The 27,656-nt window shown below is 35.8% G+C and overlaps 2 protein-coding genes across 3 annotated transcripts; one reads left to right on the top strand and one right to left on the bottom strand.

The window, feature by feature from the left end:
* Positions 1-558: 558 nt before the first annotated feature.
* LOC116733403 (uncharacterized) lies at positions 559-23,018 on the bottom strand. The gene is made up of 10 exons (XM_032584246.1): positions 22,830-23,018; positions 22,566-22,738; positions 22,179-22,316; positions 21,574-21,706; positions 21,098-21,275; positions 20,676-20,817; positions 20,050-20,187; positions 19,411-19,592; positions 19,130-19,206; positions 559-711 (listed from the first exon to the last, which is right to left on the bottom strand). Exons 1-10 carry the CDS (start codon positions 22,935-22,937, stop codon positions 616-618), a joined length of 1,365 nt encoding a protein of 454 aa, XP_032440137.1. The 5' UTR covers positions 22,938-23,018; the 3' UTR covers positions 559-615.
* Positions 6,892-12,363, top strand: LOC116733404 (uncharacterized). Of its 2 annotated transcripts, none has more exons than XM_032584247.1 (10): positions 6,892-7,036; positions 7,128-7,300; positions 7,540-7,677; positions 8,151-8,283; positions 8,581-8,758; positions 9,036-9,177; positions 9,666-9,803; positions 10,549-10,730; positions 11,724-11,800; positions 12,123-12,363. In XM_032584247.1, exons 1-10 carry the CDS (start codon positions 6,929-6,931, stop codon positions 12,216-12,218), a joined length of 1,365 nt encoding a protein of 454 aa, XP_032440138.1. In that variant the 5' UTR covers positions 6,892-6,928; the 3' UTR covers positions 12,219-12,363. The 2 variants fall into 2 exon arrangements, with proteins under 2 accessions (XP_032440138.1, XP_032440139.1); XM_032584248.1 differs by having other exon boundaries at positions 6,921-7,040.
* Positions 23,019-27,656: the final 4,638 nt, after the last annotated feature.

Below are 27,656 nucleotides of genomic sequence, written 5' to 3'. Positions count from 1 at the left end.
CAGTCGGTTTGTTCCTCTTTCCTCCGCACCTGAACTTACCTGTCCGCCCTCTACATCCCCAACAAGAAACTCACTCAGTCAAGACCTCACACTGGAACCCGGATCACTTCAAGGATACCCACAAAGAGACCATACCCTGGAGACCACTGTATTACCCCCTGGTGGAAGATTTTCTTCATATCAAGTAAGATCAGTCTAATTCTCCCTAAAGTTCCAATTTCCGACAACCTCAAACTCACCATCTCATTCTCACTGATCTTCAGTGTACAGACGACACCGGTTGCCAATTCCCAAGGACAAGAATCACACAATCTCACTTTTTATCATTGTTAAAATAAACTTTATTTATCTGATCTTCTGTTCTCCTGGTGGTTTTCTGTATGTGGGTAAAGAAATTGGAACCCAACATGGCAGACTGCTTTTATTGACAATTAGAAATTATATGCCTAAGAACATTTTGACTTTAAAGTATTTGATCACATTTAAGGCAACAATATAAACTTTTCATTTGCATTAATTAAAATAAGTTTTACCCAGTGATAGATGAAAGAAAGATGAACAGTTATAGAAAACACATTTCACAGGAAAGATCAGATTTATTCTCATTTTTAGCCACTAGGGGGCGGGAGTTGTAACTCCCACTAACCTACTGCTCAGCAGCTTTAGAGTTATGTCAGAAGGCAGTCCTTGTCTTTTCAGCTCCTCTTTGATATGGAGAGTAAAAACATGAAATCAGTTTTAAATTATATGAACAATAAGTCACACAACAAAACTCAAACACAGTTTCTTGCTCAAAATTAGAGTTGAGCTTTGTTTCAGGTATACAAATCCTTCAAGTTAAAGTCATATTTTGTGTAACACTATACAAAGAAAAGACATCCATCCATTTATTTCCTTCCTGTTATCTGATGTTGCAGCCCAAAATGTGTCTACTCAGCATTGTCTAGGATATCTGTTCCCTTTGTGACCTGTGTTTGGTTGAGGATGTTGGAGTAAGAAATTCCTTCTACAGCCTGTGAAAATAAATGATTCAAACAAAAGGAGATGTCGGTATGTCGGCGTGCGTTTACGTGTGTGTGTGTGTAATAATTGTAATAAGATTTTGTTGCACATCCCTGCTTCAGAGCAGAGGTAGAGCTGGGTTGTGTTGTTACTCTGTCCTTCTTGCATGTGAGTACTTTGACATTGTCAACCATCTTTGTTTATGGGTTTCCCACCATCTCATCCTTTCAGTGATTACTGAAAGCTTGTGATCATAGTTGAGGGAGGGAATGCAGATCGACCAATAAATCAAGAGCTTCACCTTTCGACTCAGCTGTTTTTCACCTCGATAAATGTGTAGAGTTCCAGCAAATCAGAAACAAAACTCTGGCTAAACCTGCTAGACTAGAAGGAATCACATTGTTGTCTTTAACATTGACGTCAACAAGGTTACTGACCAGGTTCATGATGGTTGCAGAGTCAGTCTCCTGTGACAGTGAAGTGGAGATTTCTGCACTCAGAGCCCAAACATAATCTAGAAGCACAGAGAGTCAACATTACTATTTATAACAGGATAATTAATCAATAAGGTCACGTATTCTGGTTTGAATTTTAGGTTTCCACATTTTTCTCTTGTAAAACTGATTTGCTTGATGAATGTCTTTTTGTCTATTGACTCTATGGGATGGAAGTAAAAAAAAAACATTTTCATAGTTTTTAAAATTATAATAATATTGAAATATGCATTTTGAATGGAGAGGACTGAAGGTCAGAATAGAAGCAGAAAATTAAAAGACCCCTAAGGCTAATAATGAAAGGCTTCTGTTAAGAGTCTACATTTATTCATGAACTTCTGTCACACTTACAAGGTCCTGAGACTGGTGTTGAGTTTAGGATGGAGGTTGTAGGAGGTGTAGTTGTTGTGGTGGGTTGGTTGTAGTTGTTGGCGTAGTCGTAGCTGGTGTAGGTGTCGTTGTAGTTGGAGGGGAAACAGTTGTTGGACCTGTGGATGGAGCAGCAGATTAGCAGTAACATTATCAGATCAATGAAAAGCAGATTGACTTCAAACTCAAGACCAAAGCAGAGATTTCCACTCACTCACCAGCTCTAACAAAGACACATCAAAGGTCAGACTGGTGCACAGAGCCGGAGGAGCTGTGGAGGTAATTAGAGAAACAGCTTAGATATAAAACTATTATTTAAATGACCAGTCAATTCAGTTTAATGAAGTCTTAAAACAGCAGTTTCAGCAGAATTTCAGAAACATGACTATGATTCAGTTGTGATGAACTCAATGTTTCACCATTTTCCTCTTTCTTCTCTTCGTTTGTCAGAGTAGATTTTAAAATTCCATGATTGGTCCATAAAACTCTTAATGTTATTGGCCCGAAATATATTTGACTTGTCTCTCAAGAATGAACCGTGCAAGAATTTCTGCTGTTAACTGTTAATACTGTTAACAGCATCAAAACTAAACCATGGAAGCAGCACTTTGTCATGGTGGGTGTTGGCAAAAGACTGCAGAGGTAATATGACATCAGCAGGTGCTTTGCAGAATGATGCATATTTATCAAACTGAAGACAATATTTTGCAATCAGGATGCACAAGCTGGATAGTCACATTAACAGATGGATAACAACATATGACCAATGAGTGAACAAGAAACACAAACCTGGCAGAACTACTGTTTTTGGTCCCAAAAATGTGAGGATCAAGATCAGTCCTGCAACAACCAAAATGCTGCTGCTGAGTCCTGAACAACAGTGGTTCATAAATCACTGGACAAGCGCATCTTCTGGACCCTTGGGTCAGTGAATGATCATAATGACTGTGTTACCTTGCTGGCCAGACATTTTGCCACAAAGCAAAGTCATAGTGGGCCAGATTGTCTAATGCCAGCTTCGCCAGCGACCAGGTGAGTCAGTCCATCTTTTCATAACCGACCTGCAATGTCTGGCAAGCCTTTGTGAATTTGGAACTTTAGAAGAGGAGATTATTTGAGACCAGCAGAACATACAGTACAGACCAAAAGTTTGGACACACCTTCTCATTGAATTCAATGAGAAAGTGTGTCCAAACTTTTGGTCTGTATTGTACATCCAACCCTAATCTATGGAAGATACTGTTTATGTCACCAGACAACTTCTAGCTGTCACAGGCAGTTGGCATGAACAGCTGGAGTCTGGTGCTTTGCTAACATCTCAGCTAGTACTTCCTGAACTGGCTCCTTTATTATCTGCCACGCTGGCAGAAGTCGTAACCCCAACAGCTCAGCTTTTCGAACCTACATCTCTTCATTGAAGTAAACGTGGCGGGACACCAGAGTGCCACAAAACCCCAATCCTGTGGTAAGTGTCGTTCACCCTCCCATCTCACATTTACACCAGCATGTCCATCCTGGGGACAGAGGTGCCAACGCTGCAGAAAACTGAACCATTGCTCTAAAGTGTGTCGCTCTTCCTAACGCCACAAACTCTCCCCTTACTCATTCAGCCCAACAACCATTCACTCTGTGGACTCCTGCTGCAGGCCGTTTAGATGATGCATGGTGGATTTGGACAGCGTCTGCTGTTGGACACCACTGTCTCCATATCTTTGCTCAATGAGTCCACAGCCCGGCGGCTCTTTCCCCATCAGGTGATCACAGAGGCCCAGAGACTTACGGCTATTGACATTAAAATTGACATTTTGTGCAGTGCCACCTTTTCTGTCTACTATGGCACAAAAACTTTCCCAATAATCACATTCACAAGTGTATCTTTTCAGCATCTGTCATTGAGTTTGCTCCATTCAAATGTGGACACCTTAATCCACACAGCTGTGCAGGAACTCCTGAGTATCTAGTCATGTTGGTCATGATCAGCCTTTCACACAGTTTTATTCCACCAGCCTGTTTCAAGCTTTCTTAAACTTAGAGGTTTTTTAGCATGGGGGGTCTGATGTAGCATATAATATACTTCAGCCTGACAACTGCCACAGGTGAACTGAGTTGTAAATGCAGAAAGTTAATAAAAGAAAGACATTGTAAATACAAAACAAGATTTCTGGCATGTCTAAATAATCAAATGTATTTTCTAAATTCTAATTTGTGCAGTTTTATGGTCAATGGAAACACAACTAATAAAGATTATTAGATTAATCTGTTAACTGGTACGATTAATTTTTAACCACAATCTCCAGCTTTTTTTGGGAGATGATATAATGTTTCCAGGACAGTAAGGATGTCCTGGAGGATTTCCTCCAGAAAGTATCTACTAGAAAGCATCCAAGAAGCATTTTAATCAAAAGCCTGAAATTAATTGAGACCTTTCACCTCTTCAGTTTTCATCTTGTCAATCAATCAATCAATCAATCAATCAATCAATCAATCAATCAAATTTTATTTGTATAGCACATTTCAGCAGCAAGGCATTTCAAAGTGCTTTACATCATTACAAACACAGAATCACAAAGCAACATAGAATCAATCATTAAGTCAAGTTACATCAATAAATTTGTAATTGATTACGTTCAAATAAACAGGTGAGTTTTTAGTCTAGATTTAAAAGAAGTCAGTGTTTCAGCTGTTTTACAGTTTTCTGGAAGTTTGTTCCAAATTTGTGGTGCATAGATGCTGAAAGCTGCTTCTCCTCGTTTGGTTCTGGTTCTGGGGATGCAGAGCAGAACCAGAACCGGAAGACCTGAGAGGTTCTGGAAGGTTGATACAACAACAGCAGATCTTTAATGTATTGTGGTGCTAAGCCGTTCAGTGATTTATAAACTAACAACAGTATTTTAAAGTCTATTCTTTGAGCTACAGGGAGCCAGTGGAGGGACTTTAAAACTGGTGTTATGTGCTCTATCTTCCTGGTTTTAGTGAGAACGCCAGCAGCAGCATTCTGGATCAGCTGCAGCTGTTTGATTGATTTGTTGGACAGACCTGTGAAGACGCTGTTGCAATAATCAATACGACTGAAGATGAACACATGGATGAGTTTCTCTAGATCTGGCTGAGACATTAGTCCTTTAATCTTGTCAACCTTTATTAGCATCAGCAATTTATTCTGCAACCAAAAAAATGCTAAAACCTGCAGTCAATTTCTTCAAGAACCATCTGTAGTGAAAGGAAAGATGAGTCATTGATATAACTGCAAGGAAAACAGTAAACCTTTATTTCACCATCTTAAAGTGAGTTTGTGATTCAGAGATTTAAATGACATGGAAACTTTCAACCTGACATGATTTTATCCAAAAACTGTCATTGCAAAGTCTTGATGCCCAAGCGACAATTATACCTGTAGGGATTTGGTTTTTCTTTGTGTTTATTTAGTTTTCTGTCCTCTGTTGAGTCGCTGTGTCTTGTTTACCTCCTTGTGCATTTAAACCCACCTGTGTTCCTTGTTCTTTGTCGGGTCCTCGTCTCGTCTTGTCTTCTTGTCTGTCGTCAGTTGTTCGATACCTACCAGAGACTAGTGCCTAGCCTTGCTCACTCTGTGCTGTGCTTCTTGTGTTGTCGTCATGAAACCATCATTTCCTCTTTATAAGACTATGGAGAGTTCTCAAAGAGTTCATTCAAACTATCAGAAAAACATCAACTTGTTGGTTTTAGACCCAGAAGGAGACGACATTAAATGCTGATGAGCAGCTAATAAAGTGTATTATCTGCACTTCACTGAATGTCCACAATGTTTCATCAGTAAGAATCAAATGTTGATAATAAATAAGATGGATTTGCAGTCAGCTTCATTAATCAGTCTGGATTAGAAAGAGTTCCCTCCTCTGAAATGCTTTACACAACTTTTTAAAACTCCTACGATGATGTAAAATCTTAAAGAAAAGTGGTTTTCAATCTTAATTTGAAATCAAAATATTGGTAATAAAATATTTGTCGGAGGTTTGCTGAATGTTTCCAGGATCTCTGCAAGCTGCTGCAGGATCAGAGCTCTGAGCTTCCTGACACAATCATATTCTTTCAGCTGCTGGTATCAGACAAATATAAGTCTAACAACTACTAGACTGTTTCAACTTATTAAGCAGTTGAATTATCGTTAAAATGATCCACTTTGTATTATTTGATTTTTTTTCTGCTTTGATGTATTTGAATTTTATATTTTTAATTATTTTTTCTTCATTTACTTATCTGTTGAATGATTCCACAGGCTCCCTGTCATGTTTTGCTAAATGTAACTTACAATAAAATGAACATAAAATATATTTCACTTAATCTGTAATTGTCTGATTCAGTTTTAATTTCACCTAAAATACATGAAGGAATGTAACAAAACTAAATTTAACCTCAGGTGAGCTGGAGAAATATATGGTGGATGAAATATTTACCTTCCAACCAACAGCTGGATATTATTTAGGTTTACAAATAGCAACCACAAAACCAACAACATTTTTATTTTAAATTAACTTTTTTTGACACCATGTATTAAATATATGAATCTGTTTTAAAGCCATTAAATGTTTATCAATATAAAATGTCATTAAATTTGTTTAATCTCTAAGTTGATGTTTTTTCCAACAGGTTTGTTGACATGAATTCACATTTTGAATGATCAAAGCATTATATTAAATAAAGGCTGGATTTAATGGATGCTGCTAAATATTGAGCTGTGTTGATATAAAAACTTGACGTTTCTTCAAAAGAAGCTGGTTGAGTTTTAAAATCTGTTCACAGATAAAATTGTTTCCTCTCACTTAGTGAATTTATTTTCTTAAACAAAAGGTTCATAACTTTTTCAGTTACTGTAAATCATATGTCACATTATTTAAGTATGAATATAATCTTTGAGCCATCAGATTGTTTCCTCATACCAGGTAAAGGACATCCTGGTCCATTATGCTGTGACATACCAGTGAACCATCACCAGTGGGTGTGGACCAGAGCCTGTCTGTGGAAGAATAACTTCATTTGTCTCTAGTAACTTTCAGTCTTTCTCAGGAAACCTTCACTCTGTCAACATGTTGTCGTCCGTTTTGCTGCTGCTGTTAATCAGCGGAGCTCAAGCTTCTTACTATGGCGTCGTCTTTAGCTACTCTGTTGGAGACTTTCAGTCAGATGGATACCAAGTAAGTTGAGCTTATTTGTAAAATAAAGTATTAGATTTTTTTTCAGGAAAAAGTAAGATGCATTTACCAACTCTTCACTTTAATTCCACAGAAAACCGAGGACTACAGGATGAGCTTCAGCTCATGTGAAGAGTTTGTCTCTTGGTTGTGTGGTGGAGACTGTAGTGGGAGGCCAGTTTATCTAATCGATGAAAGCAGAGGTGAATGGTGTCAGAAAGTACATATTGGGAGTGGCTCGTCATCCCTGAATACATTTAGTAGTATGTAAGTACATATCAGAAATATATTTTATTATGTTCAAATTATAACTGAAAACAGATAAAAATGCTAAACTCCTGCAAGACAGATTGATCAGTTGGGCTGATTAGGTTTTCCTGTTTTCTAAAGAAGAAAATCTTTCGTCAGTTCATAAAAAAATACATAGTTTTGTTTGTCTTTAGAGATTTTATCTTATATGCTGCATTATTTCACCATAAAATTGTAGATCTTATCATCCACTGTAGGGTTTCTGCTCCAAACTGGATAGAAAACAGAAATGGGATTGGATTATCAGGATTTGAAGTGCACCTAGACTTGAGAAACCGTTCTGACATCAACAAACCAGGTTCATCACCCCAGACCAACATCATCCCTCTAGTGAGGTAATCCTGTTAATTATTTACAATATTTTATCCATTATTAAAGCCTTTGACTGACTGCAACGTCTAGAGATGACCATCGTTTATATTTTGTATTTATTGTCAGCATTTGCAGATGAAACTCTGTGAATCAGAAGCAAAAAATGATTATTAGCTTTTTTACAAAAGTAGATTTTATTTATTTGATAATTCAGCTGATGCTGTTTCTTCTAAGTGAACAATATTGTATTTGAAACAGTTAATCAGATAAATCAATATAAAATAAATCGGTAAGTTTGTTCTGTAGAAAGTTCATCATTACAAACTGAACTGAAACGATTCTGTAGTTTGTTCTATAAGAAACAAACCAGGAAAAGGTAAAGATGATTAAAACAAAGTCTTATCAGGAAGAAACATGAAGATCCAGTCAGACAGGTTAATATTATGAAGCAAACACCTGAAGGACTGATAGAGGTGTGTTTTTATTTTTCTGTCAGAGTTCCTTCAAACTGTCAGAGAAACATCAACCTGTTGGTCTCTGATCCAGATGGAGACGACATTAGATGCAGATATGCAGTTTATCCAGAGTGCAACATCTGCACTCCTCCATCTGTCCTCAATGTCTCATCAGTGAGTATTAAATGTTTGAGTTACAGGAACTGGATTAGGCTGGATTTACTTCATGCTTTATTAAACGTGACTAATGAGTGAATTAGAAAGAGTTCATTCCTGCATGCAACCCATGCACTTTCTAACATTGGACTTTTTAATAAATTTATTTGTACTTTACTGTATTTTTATTCATCTAGTTTACTTTTACTTACTTATCTGTTGAATCTGATTTTCAGTAAAATGACAATAAAAAATATTCCACTTAATCTTTGATTCAGTTTAGATCTTTTTCTTCTCCTCTCTGTTCTCTTCCAGTCTTGTTCTCTGTCATTCAGTCCCACTAACAGCAGCAATGAAGGTCCGTATGCGGTTCAGATGGTGGTGGAGGATTTTCCCAGGCAAACCATCACTCTGACTGAGGACGGTGGTGGACAACTAGTGACAACAACCAGTGATGCCATGAACAGAATTCCTATCCAGTTTGTTTTCAGAGGTAAAACTGCAGTTTATCAGCTTAATTTGAACTACATTGAGCTGCTCTGGACTTGAAGTGTTTGTTTCTGAGCTGAATATGTTGGATTTGTTGGAAAACATTTGAGATATCAACAATTACCGATTAAAATAGACAGTCACAACTTTGGCCCAAAGTTCATGAAGGAACTTGACAAAACTAAATTTAACTTTCCAACAGCTTCATGTTTGATTTAATAACCAAACTGACCAGTTCCTTTCAGCTTGAATTAATTTGTTTCTTTATTATTTTCTTCCAGTGGATCCTGCAGCTCCATCCTGCACAGAAGGTGAATATCTGCCCAGGTTTCTGCCTCCAACTCCTGAACATGGAGCTCAGATCTCAACCAATGACAGCGAGACTCTAGAAATCATCGTCAGAGCAGAAGCAACCCAGGCTGAGTGAGTGATTAATACAAATTAAAGCTGGATTGTGTCAACATTTTCAGGAGACAAAATCTGGTGTTAAATTTCTCTGACTCTAAGAATGAATAAAGTAAAAACATGATATTGTAACACTAAGATGTTGGGTAAATTTATGTTACCATAAAATAGGAGGTCATAGGTGGAGAAACAGCAGAACACTGAGAGGAATAGCGTAGCTGTCCAGACTTTTATTCAACCTTCAAGTTAACAGACCAGAACCCGTCTCGGGCCCTCCTTACAAAAACCCACGAAGAAGAAGCAAGCAGCTCATCTTAAAGGCACAGCGCATTTCCTTAGCTATAGATCAACGTTAGTAAATGACTGGATGTAGCCACATTAATTGAAAAGGAAAAATAAATCGTCTTACAGTATCAATAAAGAAACACAAGAAGATCCTGTCTTTGCAGGTGGAGAAGCTTTGGACATATAAATCTAACAAACTGTGTCTCTCCTGTTTATTAAAGGACCACTGAGATCCTGATCAGCGGGCCGGCAGGTGTAACCAAGAGTTCATCTGGATCAGGAAACTTCACCCTGACATGGACACCAATTGCCAGTGATAGAGGACTGAACAAAACTCTCTGCTTTGTTGTCCAAGCAAAGTTAGTGTTTTATTTAATTTACTGTTGTTTCAACTGTTAACTTTTTGTTTTCTCTCAGATATTTTTCTCTCCATTGAAGCTCCATCTGGTCTGGCATTTTGTTTGGTCTGATTCTTTCCTGGACGGCATCAGCTGAGATAATCCTGCTGTCTAATAATCAATCTCCCTCTAACATTTTAGTTTTATGAACAACAGAAATAATCCTAAATCACCTAATTAATCTGTTTCTTTCTTCTCAAACCTCCATTCGTGGCAGACGGCCACTTGTATTGACCCAGGTTCTGGTTCTGGTTCTGCTGGAGATTTCTTCCTGCTATAGAGGAGTTTTTCCTCTCTATTGGCTCAATGTGCATGATCGGCATGAGGGATTGCTATAGAGTCACTGATGCAATACAAGAGCTACGTGCTCATCCAGGAGGAATGAATGTTGCAACTCAATGACTTGATGTAATCTGCTGGGTTTCCTTACATAGAATGTTTTTAATCTAATTTGAATAATTAATTGTTATTTAAAGTCATAAAAGAACAAAGATGTTAAAAACAGGGCATTAGTGATTGTTGGGTTCATCACAGCAGAATCATAATTTAATTTTCAGAAATCGTGGCATTGATAGTTGCTTTATATCAGCTTAATACTGAGTTTGTACAAACTGTTGTTTAAAATCTTCATTAAACTGAATTATCTGCTTATTTTATTAATAGTTTTATATCAAAGCTGTTGCTTTTGCTTTATTTACCTCCACAGCTCCTCTGGCTCTGTGTACCAGTCTGACCTTCGATGCGTCTTAATGACGGCTGTTTCCCACCCGAGTACGACTACACCTCCACCAACTACAACTACGCTCCCAACTACAACCAACCAACCCACCACAACAATTACACCTCCTGCGTCCTCCATCCAAAACTCAACACCAGTCCCAGGACCAAGTAAGTGTGACAAAAGTTCATGTTAGAAAACATCACCAAACCTGATGAATGTCACCTGAAGCCTTTTTATCAGTAACCCCATTAACCTGCAGCTGAACGCCTGCATGTCGTTTCTCCATTGTATTTTCCAGGGTAAAGAGGTTTTAACCTTATGGACACTTTAAATCTGCTCTTGACCAAAAATATGTTCATGAAATGTTTTCTTCTTCACAAATGGCTTTAAAAATAATGCAAGACAACAATTAGCAACATTGATAATGAAACTTTTGATCCATGTGTGTTCCTGGGGCATAAAAAGTCTTTTCAATGTTTTCTTTAGCGATATGACATCATCTCTTCTTTAACAAATGCAATTATTAGCTTCATTCCTTGTGATAAATATTGTAGTTTTTTACTAATGTAAAATATAAAACCTGTATTTTCTTCTATCCCATAAATTCTCTCCTTTCTAACACAACGGCCTACCCCATTTAAAAAAATAAAATAAAATAAAATAAAAATAAATAAATTAACAATCAGCACCTCTTTCTATCCTAAAGATGTTTAGGGCAAAAACAAACAAACAAACACAAAAAAACCCCAAAGAAAAAACAATTTTGGCAAAAAATAACACTTTAGGACATTATTTTAGGAATGTGGTGATATTTAAATTGGCTTATTTATTTTACAAAATACCTTCACCAACTGGAAAATAATGTTATTTCTGAGGAATTTCAACACCAGACATAAAACAGAAACTAAATTGTATGATGAACAAAATGGAGTCTGAATGGGAATTAGCAGCCCAAACGTTGCCAAAGGGACAGAAAATTCTGCATTTAATTTAAAAGGTGCATTAAAGCCTTAAAGGAGGGAAAAATATGAAAATATAAAACTTGCATGAAAATTCACCGCCTGATCAATTTCTTCTAAGTTTGCATAAACACAGCCAAGTGTTGCTTATGGATTAATGATCCTGTTTTAAGTAGTAATGTTGACTCTTTGTGTTTCTAGATTATGTTTTGGCTCTGAATGCAAAAATCTCCACTTCACTGTCACTGGAGACTGACTCTGCAACCATCACCAACCTGGTCAGTAACTTTGTTGACGTCAATGTTAAAGACAACAATGAGGTTCATTCTAGTCCAACAGGTTTAGCTGCTCCTGCAATAAAGATTTATTTTTGTCTTCTGCAGCATTCCTTTTTAGATGAACAGATTTAGACAAAATGTTATTTAACATAAATGTTAATATTTTAACATAAAGAAGTTGCAAGTGAAGAGCTCATTTAGCTCAAAGCACCTGATTCAAAGCTCAACCCTGATTTTTAGCATAAAAATGTGGTTTATTTTTGTTCTTGTGATTTTCTGTTCATATTATTTTAGCTCTGATTTCATGTTTTTTCCTCTCCAGGTCAAAGAGGAGCTGATAAGACGAGGACTGTCACCAGATATAACTCTAAAGCTGTTAAGCAGTGGCGCTGTGCAAGTTACAACCGCCGCCCCCTAGTGGCTAAAAATGAGAATGAATCTGATCCTTGCTGGGGAAAGTGATTTAATGTATAAGGTTTTAATCTCTCATCTGTTTCTTGTGGTTATACTTATTTTAATTCATTTAAATCAAAACGTTTTTATTTTAATCTGAACAAATACTGTAAAGTACTTGTTCAGTATTACTCAGTAATACTTGCTAACTGAGATCAAGCAGCTAAAGATACAAACTGCCGAACAAGCAAAGAAAATTGACTTTTTGGAAAACAGAGTTGCAGACCTAGAACAATACTCTCGAATAAACGATGTCTTGATAACAGGACTGGATATAAGATCAAGCTATTCTCAAGCTGTGAGAGGGAGCAGGTCTGATACTAACTCTGAACATGAAGCTACTACCGAGGAACAGGTTATTGCATTCCTGCAAAGTAAAGACATTGACATTGAAAAGGAGAATATTGAAGCTTGTCATACTCTATCAGTTAAAGGTCAAAGAGGGAAGAAAGTACCATTACCAATAATTATTCGGTTCACAAATAGAAAACATAAGATTGAGCTGCTTAAACAAGGAAAAAATTTGAAAGGTACAAGTGTCTACATAAATGAACATCTCACAAAAAAGAATGCAGAAATTGCAAAAAAAGCCAGAATACTGAAGAAACAAAATAAAATTCAGGTAACATGGACGATGAATTGTAAAGTTTATATTAAAACAAAGGATGCTCCTGAAAATGCTCGAGGTATATGGATTAGATCCTTAGAGCAACTGGACAAGTAAATAGTGGATAAATAGAGGATGTTCAACAAACAGTGAGGTGGCTTTATGTTAACATTATGGGTTTATTAAGTACTTTTTTGTTTTTTTATTTTTTTCCTTTTTTTAAATTGGATTCTTTTATATTAAAATACAATAAACAAAAATAATGAATGATTATGAATTTTCAGATTCTAAATTGTATGATGTAAACTTGATAACTGCAGATCCCTTTCCAGATATTGAGTGTGAATACTATGATGAGGAGAAATTTAACAACAGTAAAATGATAAAAGCAGGTTTCTCTGTAATTCACCTAAATAGTAGAAGTATGAACTCTAATTTCTCAAAAATAACAGATTACTTAAAACGGTTAAATGGACAATTCAGTATAATAGCAGTTTCAGAGACTTGGTTGAATGAGGAAAACAAAAACAATTTTCAAATAGATGGATATGAATTACATTATGTGAATAGAAGTAGTAAAAGAGGTGGGGGTGTTGCTTTGTTTGCTGATAGTGAAATAAGATGTAAAATAAAGGATACTATGTCAACAACTGTTGAAGGTGTAATGGAGATGATTACTATAGAAGTGTTAAGTGAGAAATCGAGAAATATAGTGGTGAGTTGTGTGTATCGAACACCAGGATCTAACTTAGAATTATTTACTGAAAAATTAATAGAGCTTATTGAAATGAGTAAAAATAAAACATTATTTCTGTGTGGAGATTTTAATATAGATTTAGGAACCCAAATTGATTTAAATAGGATGTTTGTTGATACAATGTGTAGTTTGGGTTTCTTTCCATTGATATCAAAACCAACAAGAATTACGACACACTCTGCCACAATAATTGATAATATTTTTACTAATATTACGGATGGAGAGGTGCTGAGTGGACTCTTCAAAATCGATATAAGTGATCATTTACCAGTTTTTGCGATTTACAAAAATCACCAGAAAATTATTACTGTACCTGTGCCAACGAAAAAAGTGTTTAATATGTCAAAAAAAAATTTGGATAAATTGAAAAATGATTTGTGTCAACAAAATTGGAATAATGTATATGTGGATGATGTACACAGAGCATATGATGAGTTTATGAATATTTTGGGAGTTCTGTATAAAAGACATTGTATGACAACTAATTTTGTTAAGAAAGATGCTGTTGACAAGCCATGGATGACAAAAGGGTTGAGAAATGCTTGTAAAAAAAAGAATAATTTGTATTCATCCTTTTTGATGTTAAAAACGAAAGAAGCAGAGGATAGATATAAGAAATATAAAAATAAACTGACATGGATTATAAGAAAACATAAAAAAGAATATTATACCGACCTATTAACAAAAAGTAACGGTGATACAAAAGCAATATGGACAGTTATACATAGTGTTTCTACAAAGCATACAATAAAATCTGGTATTGCAACACACTTTTTAAAAGAAAATACTGAAATTTATGATCGGAATGAAATAGCAAACGAATTCAATCATTACTACGTAAATGTTGGTCCAAGACTTGCTGCTCAGATACCAAAAGATGATAGCGATGTTACCCAAAAAATTGGGAGTTGTCCAAACAGCATCTTTCTTGGAGAAACGGATGAGAAAGAAATACTGAGTATTGTAAACAAAATGGCGGATAAAAAATCAAAGGATTGGGTAAATATGGATATGAAATTTGTAAAGGAAATTATGTCTTATGTAATTAAACCATTCACCTATATCTGTAATTTGTCATTCTCATCAGGAAAATTTCCAGACGCCATGAAAATAGCAAAGGTAATTCCCATTTACAAAAATGGTAAGAAATGTATGTTTAGTAATTACAGACCGATATCGTTGTTGCCACAGTTCTCAAAAATTTTGGAGAAACTATTTGTAAATAGATTAGATACATTTATAGATAAAAATAATATATTAAGTAGTAGTCAATATGGATTTAGAGCCAAAAATTCGACATCAATGGCCCTTATGGAACTGATAGAACATATAACAAATGCTATTGATCAAAAACAATATAGTGCTAGCATTTATGTCGATCTAAAGAAAGCATTCGACACGATTGACCATAGCATTTTACTCAAAAAACTTATTAAATACGGGATTAGAGGGCCGGCATTACAGTGGATTTCGAGCTACCTGGAGAATAGAAAACAGTTTGTACAAGTACATGATACTAGATCCGAATTTTGTGAAATTACATGTGGAGTTCCACAGGGCTCAGTACTTGGACCAAAGTTGTTCATTTTATATGTAAATGATTTGGTAAATGTATCAGGGTTTTTCAAATGTATTCTATTTGCGGATGATACCACTTTTTTTTGTCAGGGTAATGATATAAAAGGGATGTTAAAAGAAATGAAAAGAGAATTTATGCAAATACATAAATGGTTCAAACTAAATAAATTATCTTTAAATTTGGACAAAACAAATTATATGTTATTTACAAGGAGACAAAGAATTGTAAATACTCCATTTAAAGTTGATGGTGTAGAGATTTGTAGAGTTAGTGAGGTGAAATTCTTGGGTGTGATAATTGATGAGAAATTATCATGGAAATCCCATTTGAATTATTTAAGAACAAAATTAGCAAAATCAATTGCAGTGCTTTATAAAGTACGGGATTTTCTGAATGATCATGCACTATTTATGTTGTATAATGCACTAACTGTTCCACACTTGGTTTATTGTGTTGAGGTATGGGGAAAGGCATGTTATACTAGTATAAAATCTGTTTTTGTTTTGCAAAAAAGGGCAATAAGAGTTATTGCTCGAAAACATGGTAAATATCCAACAAATACATTATTTTGTAATTTGAGGTTTTTGAAATTCAATGATTTAGTTGATTATAATATTTTGTTGGTTATGTATAAGGCACATCTAAAAACATTACCCTTAAACATCCAAAAAAATTTTGAAAAGAGAGAGAGTGGTTATAACCTTAAGGGGACACAGATTTTTAAGAAACCTAAATTCAGAACTTGTTTGAAAGAACGATGTACTTCGATACAAGGAGTCAAACTGTGGAACGACCTGCAAAACGATGTTAAAAATGCTAAATCATTACACATGTTTAAAAGAATGTTAAAGATTGTTTTTTTGAAGAAGTATGAAATAGTATAAAGTCAAAGTATAGTATTGTTCAGTTGAGATTGATGATTGACCTTGTTTTTTTGGTCTTCCTTTGTTTTCTTTTTTTTTGTCACATAAGACAAATCAAAAAAAAATTTTTAGTTTTTTTTTTTTTTTTTCTTGTTTGTTTGTTTTTTGTTGTTTTGATCCATAGTTGAGAAAAAGGGGCAGATATTATAAGATTATTTTCTTCTTTCTGCTACCTTTCATTTCATTTTTTTAAATTATTTTATTTTTTTTTCCTTGTATTAAAATTTTTTTATTTGTATTGAATGAAATGAATAAAGATAAAGATAATAAAGTCGGAACATTCTCATGCATATTATCTCCAGTTGTTCATTATTGCAAACAGAATAAAATTGCATGATACTGTCATGATGTGTTGTGGTGAGATGGTGAGGCAGACGCAGTGGACCAACAAGTTTATGTTTTTCTGACAGTTTGAATGAACTCTGTGAGAAAAGTCAACAGTTATGTTTTCCATGTGTTTGTTTCATTATTTAAAACCTGTTTTTTCCCCACAACATTTTGTTTTTACTAAAACAACCCATTCAGTTTCATCTAATTATAAACTCAACTACTGTACACGCACAATCAAATTTATTTTATGCTGAATTACCTGATTAGGTGCTTTAAATAAAATAATGTTCACTTTGAAGCATCAGATTAACTTTCCCATCAAAGAATCAACTTTTGTGATCGATATTGTATTTAACAATAGGAGTAGCTGTGAGGTGATGATGAATGTAAATCATAAAATCCTAAATAATTTTAGTCAAGAAAGTCTGAAAAAGTTTAATTATACTCCGGGAAACTTATTTTTCTGCTGTGCTAAAATATCTTCTAATATTTAGACACTATGTCTGTTTTCCAAATAAGAAACATTTCACATGTGAAAGTTTGACTCAGTTCTGGTTTAAACAGTTCATCTGTGACAAATCAGGGAAACATTATCAAGATACCTGATGGAATAAGAATAAGTAGAATGACTTTTTGTTTAGTTGTTATAAAAACAAAATACATTAATCTAAATAATAAACCTTGTTGTGGTTCAGATGAAGAAGGATTACACTGGGACAAATTATATATTTTTCAGTTTTTATTGTCTAACGAATTTCAAATACCTCTGCTGTCACACATTCTCTTTTCTGTGCTGTTAGTTTGCTCTTGTGGTTGTGCTACTAAAGTTGGAGGATGGTGATCTGTCAGGTTTGCTCACCTAGATCATCAAATTCAGACACAAGGAAAGACAAGAGACAGTTAGATTCTTTCGACTCGCGAGGAGAACGGACAGAGACGTACTCCAGTTACAATCTCTACCCGCTCTGAAAACACAAACCGCCGCATCCTCTCTCTTTATTTCATTCAGGGCGTTCCCTAGTTACAATGCACACTTCATCTCTAAGGTCACACAGCTGCAACGTGATTCAGAGTTACACTGCATATCTTCTGGAACACATGTCCATGTACGATTAAACTAAAACAAGTTATACAGATTCACGCAATCTTTCATGTCAAGGGCACAGGAACTTCTTGCCGAGCGATTATCTGCTGAAACCGGCCGCAACCGCTCCCTTACTCAAAACATTCATGCCGACCGCTTCCTTCAGTCCTTAAATATAATGATTAGTATTTATATAGGTTATAATTTTAATTCTATTATGATCAGCGGTGGTTTCAGGAAATCATTAAGACACAACAATGCAAAAAGGAAAATAATGATTATATCGATGGTGAGCAAATGTAAACTTTAGAGTGGAACAAAACTCTTCAGCATCATTAAAATATTGTTGAATTATATAACTTTGGTTTGTTTATAACCTTAAATGTTCACCTTTTACCTCTTCAGCTTTTCCATCATGACAGAATGTATCTGTTAAAGAAAAAGCTAAAACCAGCATACAGAGAAACAAAAAGAGAAACAGACAGAATTTTTATTATTATTATTTTACCATCTGGAAGTGACTTGATGAAAGATCTTTGTTTAGTTCTCCAAGATTTCATCCAAAAACTTTGTTTAAAAGAGGTGATATTATTACTCCAAGTAACAGTATTGGCATATCATTTTATTATGTTTGCTGTTATTGACAATTAGAAATTATGAATGAGAACATTATCACTTTACAGAATTTGCTCATATTCAACACAAAACTATTACATTTCCAATTTGCATTGATTAAAATAAGTTTTATCTCATGAACCAGATGAGAAGTTATAGAAAACACATTTCCCAGGAAAGATCAGATTTATTCTCATTTTTAGCCACTAGGGGGCGGGAGTTGTAACTCCCACTGCACTACTGCTCAGCAGCTTTAGAGTTATGTCAGAAGGCAGTCCTTGTCTTTTCAGCTCCTCTTTGATCTGGAGAGGAAAAAACATAAAATCAGTTCTACATTATATAAACAATAAGTCACACACAAAAAAACTAAACCACATTTTTATGCTAAAAATCAGAGTTGAGTTTTGAATCAGGTTTACAAATCCCTCAAGTAAAAATCATGCTTTGTGTTACATTATATAAGGAAAGTAAGTACATCCATTAATTTTCTTCCTCTTATCTGTTGTTGCGACTTCAGTAGGGAGTCCCAGAATGTGTCTACTCAGCATTATCTAGGATATCTGTTCCTTTTGTGACCTGTGGTTAGTAGAAGATGTTGTTCTAAAGCCTGGGTAAACAAATAAAGGAAACATGGTACGTCTATGTGTGCATGCGTGTTTCAGATCAGAGCTATAGCTTGGGGAAGCATTGTGTTGTTACTTTGTTCTCCTTGTATGCAAATATTTTGACATATTGTCAGCCATCTTTGTTTAAAGGTTTCCATGTCACCACAATCTCATTCTCTCAGTCACTACCCAAAGCTCGTGATCATAGATGAGGGAATGCAGATCGACCGACAAATCAAGAACTTCACCATTCAGCTATTTATCACCTCGATAAATGTGTAGCGTTCCCGCAAATCAGAAACAAAACTCTAGCTAAACCTGCTAGACTAGAATGAAACTGAATATCTTTAACATTGATGTGAAAGAGGTTACTGACCAGGTTCATGATGGTTGCAGAATCAGTCTCCATCGACAGTGTTGTTGAGATCATTGCATCCAGAGCCAAAACATAATCTAGAAGAACAGAGAGTCAACATTACTATTTAAAATAGAATAATAACAGAAAAAATTAAGTTTATACATAATATGTTATCCTCTATATCCTTTAGACATAATCTAAACTATAAATGAAGGAAGCCATCAGGTTAGGACCTTGGTAACAGTCTATATTTAACAGGTTTGGTGATGTTCTCTTACATAAACTTCTGTCACACTTACTTGGTCCTGGGTCTGGTGTTGCATTTGGGGTGGAGGACCTAGGAGGTGTAGTTGTTGTGGTGGGTTGGTTGTTTGTAGTTGGGAGCGTAGTTGTAGTTGATGGAGGTGTAGTCGTACTCGGGTGGGAGACAGCCGTTACTAAGACGCATCGAAGGTCAGACTGGTACACAGAGCCAGAGGAGCTGTGGAGGTATCAAGTCATTGAGTTGCAACATTCATTCCTCCTGGATGAGGACGTAGCTCTTGTATTGCATCATTGACTCTATAGCAATCCCTCATGCCGATCATGCGCATTGAGCCAATAGAGAGGAAAAACTCCTCTATAGCAGGAAGAAATCTCCAGCAGAACCAGAACCAGAACCTGGGTCAATACAAGTGGCCGTCTGCCACGAATGGAGGTTTGAGAAGAAAGAAACAGATTAATTAGGTGATTTAGGATTATTTCTGTTGTTCATAAAACTAAAATGTTAGAGGGAGATTGATTATTAGACAGCAGGATTATCTCAGCTGATGCCGTCCAGGAAAGAATCAGACCAAACAAAATGCCAGACCAGATGGAGCTTCAATGGAGAGAAAAATATCTGAGAGAAAACAAAAAGTTAACAGTTGAAACAACAGTAAATTAAATAAGACACTAACTTTGCTTGGACAACAAAGCAGAGAGTTTTGTTCAGTCCTATATCACTGGCAACTGGTGTCCATGTCAGGGTGAAGTTTCCTGATCCAGATGAACTCTTGGTTACACCTGCCGGCCCGCTGATCAGGATCTCAGTGGTCCTTTAATAAACAGGAGAGACACAGTTTGTTAGATTTATATGTCCAAAGCTTCTCCACCTGCAAAGACAGGATCTTCTTGTGTTTCTTTATTGATACTGTAAGATGATTTATTTTTCCTTTTCAATTAATGTGGCTACATACAGTCATTTACTAACGTTGATCTATAGCTAAGGAAATGTGCTTTGCCTTTAAGATGAGCTGCTTGCTTCTTCTTCGTGGGTTTTTGTAAGGAGGGCCCGAGACGGGTTCTGATCTGTTAACCTGAAGGTTGAATAAAAGTCTGGACAGCTATGCTATTCCTCTCAGTGTTCTGCTGTTTCTCCACCTATGACCTCCTATTTTATGGTAACATAAATTTACCCAACATCTTAGTGTTACAATATCATGTTTTTACTTTATTCATTCTTAGAGTCAGAGAAATTTAACACCAGATTTTGTCTCCTGAAAATGTTGACACAATCCAGCTTTAATTTGTATTAATCACTCACTCAGCCTGGGTTGCTTCTGCTCTGACGATGATTTCTAGAGTCTCGCTGTCATTGGTTGAGATCTGAGCTCCATGTTCAGGAGTTGGAGGCAGAAACCTGGGCAGATATTCACCTTCTGTGCAGGATGGAGCTGCAGGATCCACTGGAAGAAAATAACAAAGAAACAAGTTAATTCAAGCTGAAAGGAACTGGTCAGTTTGGTCATTAAATCAAACAACATGAAGCTGTTGGAAAGTTAAATTTAGTTTTGTCATGTTCCTTCATGAACTTTGGGCCAAAGTTGTGACTGTCTATTTTAATCGGTAATTGTTGATATTTCAAATGTTTTCCAACAAATCCAACATATTCAGCTTAGAAACAAACACTTCAAGTCCAGAGCAGCTCAATGTAGTTCAAATTAAGCTGATATACTGCAGTTTTACCTCTGAAAACAAACTGGATAGGGATGCTGCTGATGGAGTCACTGGTTGTTTTCACTTCCTGAACACCACTGCTATCAGTCAGAGTGATGGTTTGTCTGGGAAAATCCTCCACCCTCATCCGAACCACATACGGACCTTCATTGCTGCTGTTAGTGGGACTGAATGACAGAGAACAAGACTGGAAGAGAACAGAGAGGAGAAGAAAAAGATCTAAACTGAATCAAAGATTAAGTGGAATATTTTTTATTGTCATTTTACTGAAAATCAGATTCAACAGATAAGTAAGTAAAAGTAAACTAGATGAAACAAAAATACAGTAAAGTACAAATAAAATGATTAAAAAGTCCAATGTTAGAAAGTGCATGGGTTGCATGCAGGAGTGAACTCTTTCTAATTCACTCATTGGTCACGTTTAATAAAGCATGAAGTAAATCCAGCCTAATCCAGTTCCTGTAACTCAAACATTTAATACTCACTGATGAGAGGCTGAGGACAGATGGAGGAGTGCAGATGTCGCACTCTGGATAAACTGCATATCTGCATCTAATGTCGTCTCCATCTGGATCAGAGACCAACAGGTTGATGTTTCTCTGACAGTTTGAAGGAACTCTGACAGAAAAAGAAAAACACACCTCTATCAGTCCTTCAGGTGTTTGCTTCATAATTTTAACCTGTCTGACTGGATCTTCATGTTTCTTCCTGATAAGACTTTGTTTTAATCATCACTGTGTTTCCTTATGGAACAAACTACAGAATAATTTCAGTTCAGTTTGTAATGATGAACTTTCTACAGAACAAACTTACCGATTTATTTTATATTGATTTATCTGATTAATTGTTTCAAATACAATATTGTTAACTTAGAAGAATCAGCATCAGCTGGATTATCAAATAAATAAAATCTACATTTGTAAACAAGCTTTTATTTTTATGATAATCATTTTTTGCTTCTGATTCACAAAGTTTCATCTGCAAATGCTGACAAAAAATACAAAATATAAACGATGGTCATCTCTAGACGTTGCAGTCAGTCAAAGGCTTTAATAATGGATAAAATATTGTAAATAATTAACAGGATTACCTCACTAGAGGGATGATGGTGGTCTGGGGTGATGAACCTGGTTTGTTGATGTCAGAACGGTTTCTCAAGTCAAAGTGCACTTCAAATCCTGATAATCCAATCCCATTTATGTTTTCTATCCAGTTTGGACCAGAATTCCTACAGTGGATGATAAGTTCTACAATTTTATGGTGAAATAATGCAGCATATAAGATAAAATCTTTAAAGACAAACAAAACTATGTATTTTTTTATGAGCTGACGAAAGATTTTCTTCTTTAGAAAACAGGAAAACCTAATCAGCCCAAGTGAACAATCTGTCTTGCAGGAGTTTAGCATTTTTATCTGTTCTCAGTTATAATTTGAACATAACAAAATATATTTCCAATTATTTCTGATATATACTTACACACTACTATATGTATTCAGGGATGACGAGCCACTCCCAATATGTACTTTCTGACACCATTCACCTCTGCTTTCATCAATTAGATAAACTGGCATCCCACTACAGTCTCCACGACAAAACCAAGAGTCACACTCTTCACATGAGCTGAAGCTCATCCTGTAGTCATCGGTTTTCTGTTTATTTAAAGTGAAGATTTGGTAAATACATCTTATTTTTTCCTGATAAAAAATCTAATACTTTATTTTACAAATAAGCTCAACTTACTGGGTATCCACCTGACTGAAAGTCTCCAACAGAGTAGCTATAGACGACGCCATAGTAAGAAGCTTGAGCTCCGCTGATTAACAGCAGCAGCAACACAAACGACAACATGTTGACAGAGTGAAGGTTTCCTGAGAAAGACTGAAAGTTACTAGAGACAAATGAAGTTATTCTTCCACAGACAGGCTCTGGTCCACACCCACTGGTGATGATTCACTGGTATGTCACAGCATAATGGACCAGGATGTCCTTTACCTGGTATGAGGAAAAAATCTAATGGCTCAAAGATTACATTCACACTTAAAAAATGGGAAATATGATTTACAGTAACTGGAAAAGTTATGAACATTTTGTTTAAGAAAATAAAATCACTAAGTGAGAGGAAACAATTTTATCTGTGAACAGATTTTAAAACTCAACCAGCTTCTTTTGAAGAAACGTCAAGTTTTTATATCAACACAGCTCAATATTTAGCAGCATCCATTAAATCCAGCTTTTGTTATTTAATATAATGTTTTGATCATTCAAAATGTAAATTTATGTCAACAAACTTGTTGGAAAAAACATCAACTTAGAGATTAAACAAATTTAATGACATTTTATATTGATAAACATTTAATGACTAAAACAGATTCATATTATTAAAAAAAGAGGTAATTTAATGCTAGCTTTGGACAAAACGTTTGGTTCCTTCTTCCTCTTTTAATTTTGCCCGGGATCGGCGAGTGACGTTCTCCGTGGGCGACGTGCAGCGACCGCGTGCTGCTAAAACGAAACAACAACAAGGCGTGTTGACGTCACAGATCACAGAGTTTAATCTCATACAAAGCAATCGACAACAAAGCTGCAGAGGTACAGAGATATACATTTTATCACAAAATAAGACACACAAGGGAAGACAAACGAACACAAAGACAGACAAAGGCGCCCACGTGGAGAAAAGATGGAAAAAAACTCTCTCTATTTTAGCGCTACATCTAACTTTTATGCTGAGTGGGTGTTTCCTCACTTTAATATATGCAAAGAAGGCGTTCTGTTGTTCGACCACTCAGAGACCTGTTCGGCCCCCAAAGAAACTTGGAAACTCCCCTCCTTACAGCTCAGATGTCTGGTTTTTATCTAAGTAAGAGGGACCACTTCGCGCTCATCTCCGACTGATACGGGCAGATCCCTGACGCCAAAAAGTCTCTTGCCCCTTCGGACTGTAAATTTTATTGCTGTGTCTGTCAGCGGGGGAGGAAAAAAGGGCCCTGCTTTGTCTGCTTACCGCATCTCAGACGAGACCTGTTCCAAATAAGAGTATTGTATATAACTGTTACACATGTCGTAGATTAGCTGTATTAAACATTAAAATAATCATTATTTCTTAACAATATATTTAATACATTGTGTCAAAAAAAGTTAATTTAAAATAAAAATGTTGGTTTTGTGGTTGCTATTTTTAAACCTAAATAATATCCAGCTGTTGGTTGGAAGGTAAATATTTCATCTACCAGATATTTCTCCAGCTCACCTGAGGTTAAATTTAGTTTTGTTTCATTCCTTCATGTAGTTTAGGTGAAAAGTGTCTATATTAATGTGTAGTAATTATTGATATTGCAAATGTTTACCAACAGATTCAACATTAGCATGAATATAAATTCCTCTCTGTGGGTCCAAATCAATCTGATCGATCTGTGCAGCTTTACCTCGGAAAATAAACTGGACAGTGATTCTGCTGATGGCGTCGCTGTTAGTTTTCACTTCCTGTGAACCGTTATTGTCTGTCGAGTGACGTTGTGTCTGGGAAAATCCTCCACCATCATCTGAACCGCATACAGAGCTTCAGCACTGCTGTTGGTGGGACTGAATGACAGAGAACAAGACTGGAAGAGAACAGAGAGGAGAAGAAAAAATCCAAATTAAAACTGAATCAGACAATTACAGATTAAGTGAAATATATTTTATTTTCATTTTATTGTAAGTTACACTTAGCAAAACATGACAGGGAGCCTGTGGAATCATTCAACAGATAAGTAAATGAAGAAAAAATAAGAAAAAAGATGAAATTCAAATACAGCAAAGCACAAAAAAATCCAATAATACAAAGTGGATCATTTTAACGATAATTCAACTGCTTAATAAGTTGAAACAGTCTAGTAGTTGTTAGACTTATATTTGTCTGATACCAGCAGCTGAAAGAATATGATTGTGTCAGGAAGCTCAGAGCTCTGATCCTGCAGCAGCTTGCAGAGATCCTGGAAACATTCAGCAAACCTCAGACAAATATTTTATTACCAATAATCTGATTTCAACTTAAAACTGAAAACCACTTTTCTCTCAGGTTTTACATCATCGTAGGAGTTTTAAAAAGTTGTGTAAAGCATTTCAGAGGAGGGAACTCTTTCTAATCCAGACTGATTAATGAAGCTGACTGCAAATCCAGCTTATTTATTATCAACATTTGATTCTTAAGTGCAGATAATACACTTTATTAGCTGCTCATCAGCATTTAATGTCGTCTCCTTCTGGGTCTAAAACCAACAAGTTGATGTTTTTCTGACAGTTTGAATAAACTCTGAGAAAAGTCAACAGAACATATTTTATGTGCAGTTTTTTCATGTGTTTATTTCATAATTTAAAACCTGTTTTTACCCACAACATTTTGTTTTTACTAAAAAAAAACATTCAGTTTCATCTAATTATAAACTCAACTACTGTACACACACACAAATTTATTTTATGCTGAATTACCTGATTAGGTGTTTTAAATAAAATAGTGTTCACTTTGAAGCAACAGCATCAGATTAACTTTCCCATTGTTGAGGGAAAATGATTATTTTTAGTGCTTAATACAGTTAATCTTACGGCACATCTAAAAGGTATATTGAACATTCTTATTTTGAACAAATTTCTTAATTTTGAACAGGTTTGTGTTAAAGATTTAAAACTAAACTATTGATGGGCAAGCATTCAGAGAGCAGTGACCAAATGCAGATCAAAGGGGATCTCTCGGTGAGGCTCCTGCAGTGTTATCAGACAACGGGAGGCCATAAAATTAGCATCTTCTCCAGGGCAGTATCACTTGAGCCTGTAGGAGAGAAGCCTGTTTGGTTCACAGAAGATCAAAAGTCTTCCAGAACCAACATCTGGGATGGTGTAAAACTGAATACAACATAGAATGTTGAAACAACTAACATTTAACTTCTAAGACATTTTTCTAAATATTAATAGCATGTTTTTAATGAAGATTGTATTATCTAATTTTAGAACTACTAATCTAGTAAATGATGAATGTATTTGAAAATTGTACTATCTGTGACAATATCAGAATCAAATGGAAATTGTTTGAATGAAAATGTTTTGTTTAGTATTAGAAAATTGCTCAGGAATTATACCTCATTTTTGTTCTGTTGATTTTATGTGTTATTTTTGGCAGGACTCAATCTTTTGAGGTGCTGGGTGCAGAGGAGAAAAACTGGGGTTTGTAAAGATAACCTTTCTTTGAACCGAATTACTGGATTTAAGTTTGCCTTGAGAATTTATGTAAGGAGAGATAACGGGAGAGACTTCGGATTTCACAGGTATCTGTGAAATCTTATCTTTTCTTTTTCTTTACCCAAATGACCATAGAACTCAGGAGGCCAGGATGCAGCTGTTGGCTCTTTTGTCGAATCAGAGAGCAAATGGCCTTTGATGTTTGGCGTAAATTAGGGGGAGTTCTAAGTTTTTCTGAGTGTCCAAGGTAGCTTCCAGTTGGTCAACCAGAGGTACGCCTTAATTGAATATATTAAAAAGGAAAGACACACCTTCAGTATAAGAGTTTGTGCACAGGAGTAATAATTCAGACAGCTGCCACTATTTTGCTTTTTGCATCAGCTCTCTCCAAAGACGCGTCTTTGTCTGTCTTTGTTTGTCTTTGTCTTTGACGCGTCTTTGCCTTTTCTTTGTTTTTCTTTCTCTATTTTTCCTGTCTCAGGTAATGAATGTATATCTCTGTTCCTCTGCAGTTTTGTTGTTAATTCATGCGTTGCTTTGTATGGGATTAAACTCTGTGCTTCTGTGACGTCAACGCGCAGTGTTGTTTTCCCTGTGGCTGCACGTCGCCCGCTGAGAGGACCCGGGAGTTGAAGGAAGAGAGAGCCAAACTTTTTTCCAAAGTTAATTTATAAATTATTCTTCCTTAATACCATCAAAGAATCAACTTTTGTGGTCGGTACTTAAACACAGTTTCTTGCTCAAAATTAGAGTTGAGCTTTGTTTCAGGTATACAAATCCTTCAAGTTAAAGTCATATTTTGTGTAACACTATACAAAGAAAAGACATCCATCCATTTAATTCCTTCCTGTTATCTGATGTTGCAGCCCAAAATGTGTCTACTCAGCATTGTCTAGGATATCTGTTCCCTTTGTGACCTGTGTTTGGTTGAGGATGTTGGAGTAAGAAATTCCTTCTACAGCCTGTGAAAATAAATTATCCAAACAAAACGAGATGTCGGTATGTCTAGGTGTGTGTGTGTGTGTGTGTAATAATTGTAATAAGATTCTGTTGCACATCCCTGCTTCAGAGCAGAGGTAAAGCTGGGCTGTGTTGTTACTCTGTCCTCCTTGCATGTGAGTACTTTGACACATTGTCAACCATCTTTGTTTATGGGTTTCCCACCATCTCATCCTTTCAGGGATTACTGAAAGCTTGTGATCATAGATGAGGAAGGGAATGCAGATCGACCAATAAATCAAGAGCTTCACCTTTTGATTCAGCTGTTTTCATCATCATTTCCTCTCCATAATCTTATGGAGAGGATAACCTGGGTCCACTGCGTCTGCCTCACCATCTCACCACAACACATCA

Source organism: Xiphophorus hellerii, chromosome 14 (genome assembly GCF_003331165.1).
Source record: "Xiphophorus hellerii strain 12219 chromosome 14, Xiphophorus_hellerii-4.1, whole genome shotgun sequence".
Taxonomy (NCBI): domain Eukaryota; kingdom Metazoa; phylum Chordata; class Actinopteri; order Cyprinodontiformes; family Poeciliidae; genus Xiphophorus; species Xiphophorus hellerii.
Note: the sequence above shows the minus strand (reverse complement) of the source record. Positions and strands in the feature narration are given on the sequence as shown.